The sequence below is a fragment of the Penaeus monodon genome, chromosome 40, assembly GCF_015228065.2.
Source record: "Penaeus monodon isolate SGIC_2016 chromosome 40, NSTDA_Pmon_1, whole genome shotgun sequence".
NCBI lineage: Eukaryota > Metazoa > Arthropoda > Malacostraca > Decapoda > Penaeidae > Penaeus > Penaeus monodon.
The window spans coordinates 25008439-25010938 of record NC_051425.1 but is presented as its reverse complement, the minus strand read 5'-3'; the positions used below and the strand labels follow the sequence as shown (position 1 = coordinate 25010938).

General features: G+C 45.1%; 1 protein-coding gene across 1 annotated transcript in view; it reads left to right on the top strand.

Annotated features, from left to right (window-relative positions):
• The first annotated feature begins 1384 nt into the window (after positions 1-1384).
• The window catches only part of LOC119597797 (arp2/3 complex-activating protein rickA-like), a 4617-nt gene continuing 3501 nt past the window's right edge, over positions 1385-2500 (top strand). Inside the window, 2 exon segments of the mRNA XM_037947431.1 lie at positions 1385-2319; positions 2321-2500. The exon segment at positions 2321-2500 is cut by the window's right edge and continues 206 nt beyond it. Coding sequence (XP_037803359.1) covers positions 1618-2319; positions 2321-2500 — 882 coding nt within the window. The 5' untranslated portion in view covers positions 1385-1617.

Genomic DNA, 2500 nt, shown 5'->3' with positions numbered 1-2500 from the left:
GGCGTGAAGAGTTCGATACGTTTTCATGAGCGTTACGTAAAGGCCTTTTTCGTATGCCGCTAAAATACGCATAGAAGGGACAACCTATCCGAATACTCAAGCAGCACACTGACCTCTGGTCCGTTAACCCCAGCGACGACCGGCTAGAAAAACGTCGACTTCTGAGACAAGTTTACGAATCGGACCTGTTTCGATTTTCGTGTTTTTTTTTATGGTTGATATTTTTCTGTGTATGTTTGATCTTGTTAAAACGATATCCTTGTTTTTTTCTATGTTTTTATTTTATCTTATTTACTTTTTTATATAAAAAAAATATGTTTATTTTGATGGTATAAAAGCGGGATGCATTTTTTTCCTGTGTGTATTTGATCGTGTTAAAGCGATATCCTTGTTTTTTGTTTTTTTTATTTGATTTTATTTATTATTTTTGTTCTTTATATTCAAAACTGGTGTATATTTTGATGGTAGAAAGTGATATGATTTTTTTTTTTTTGCATCACTTGTATGTTCTCTGTATTTTATTTTATTATTTTTATTTTATTTTTTTCTAAAATAAAAAGTATATATATTTTCATAATGTAAAAGAGACGTATTTTTTTCTTAATATCTATTTTGATTTGCTTATCTAGTGTCTTAAATTTCAATAATCAATTTTTGATATTTATAAAATAAGAAAACATATCAGTTTTTTTACACGTATTTTTGCAACACTTTCATTCATATATTTCTTACAATAGACATTTCATTGCAAGAAATACGTATGTTGGCATTAGTTTTTTCTATCTTACTGATTTCACCCTTTTCATTCACAAAGACATGACATGGCGGTCTACAATTTCAGAGCAAATCATTACACAGAGCAAGAATGTTTAAGTACGTATTTCCTCGCAAAGAAGTGAAGTTAGTTGAAAAAAAAACTTCAGGCCCGACGCACGCCCATCGCTTACGGTGTTCGCTCTTTCGCCAGATTACTCCTTTTAGGGCGAATCTGCTAAATTAGTATGGAGAGCTTCTCCCTCACCTTCCCCTTAGCCTAACCCTTTCCCTCTCTCTCCTCTTCCATCTCTCTCTCCTCCTTCCCTTTTCCTCATCCCTCTTTCTCCTTCTTCTCCTGTTCTCCATTCCATTTCTCCTTCCTTCTTTCCTTTTCCTCCTCTTTCCTTTTCCTCGTCTTCCTCCATCCTCCCCTCCTGTCTTTCTTCTTCCCTCTCCTCTTCGTCTCCTCCTCCATCTCCATCTCTTCTTCTTCTTCTTCCATCTCCTCCTCCTTTTCATCCTCCCTCTCCTCCTCCTACTACTACTCCTACTCGGCACCGCTTACCCGACCACCGGACCGTTAGCTGAGTCGGCCTGGCGTCAAGTATAAAAGCCGGGTCAGTGGTCCTCCACAGTTATTGTTATCGGGGCCGAGCCGACAGGAGGTCGGGGGCGTTCGGGAGAGAGAAAAGAGAGAGAAAAAAGTAATAATAACAAATTGTAAAAAAACAAACAGACTAACCAGATCCACTTCTGGATATGTGTTCTTATCTGAGATAATATCACAAAAAAGTTTCTTTTCAATAATTATCGATCAGTGAGAAGGCCGAGCCCAAGAACCGCCAGGAAAAAAGACCCACAATGTTACGACTGTTGACTTTAGTGTCGCTGGCGTGCGTCGCTTTGGCCGACGACGGCGAGTTGATGAAAGTGCCCACGTACCTCATGAACTACATCCTGGACTGCAAGAGGCAATCGATCGAGAGCGGCTACGGAGTCCCTGTCTATCAGACCAACATCAAGCAGTCGGGGACGTCGCAGCACGTGAGTCTCCTGGACTTGGATGAGCTTGAGGACTCGCTGAAGCAGGCGGTGCACAACGAGGCGGTTGTGGCGCACGTCCTGAGCCAGGTGAACGACGCGGTCAAGACGGCCACCGACAACCCGAAGGCAAGGTCCGGCTGTACGGTCGAGAACCACATCCAGATCGCCATTCCCCCGCGGGAGATGGACGAGTTCAACGACCGTGTGCAGATGCTCATTCAGCAGAACAGTTTCCTTCTTCTGGAGCAGATTAACACACTTTTCGCCTTCAAACTGCGTTCGCTGAAGAGTGACATGGAAAAGGTGATTAAGCGGAGGTACAACGCCCTCGAGAGCAAGTTGGACTTGATCATGGGAGCGCTCGGCGTCGAAATGCCCGAGGAATCCAAGCCAACCACCGACGACGACGTCGACAACCCTGTGACTGAAATGCCGGAAGTCATCACCGATTCCGTGTTCCCCAGCCTGGTCCCTCAGCCCGACCCCAGCCCAGAGCCCGAGCCGGTGGCAACGCCCGGCCCCAATCCCGCAGCCCGAACCGACGGTACAACCGGTTCCTGAACCCGCCCCCGAACCCATTGCAGAACCAGAACCGACGTCTCGACCAGATCCCGACGACGATGACGACGACGACTTAGACTTCACGGAGCGACCCGACACCACGGAGGACCCCAACTCAGGCGACCAGTCGAGCGACGAA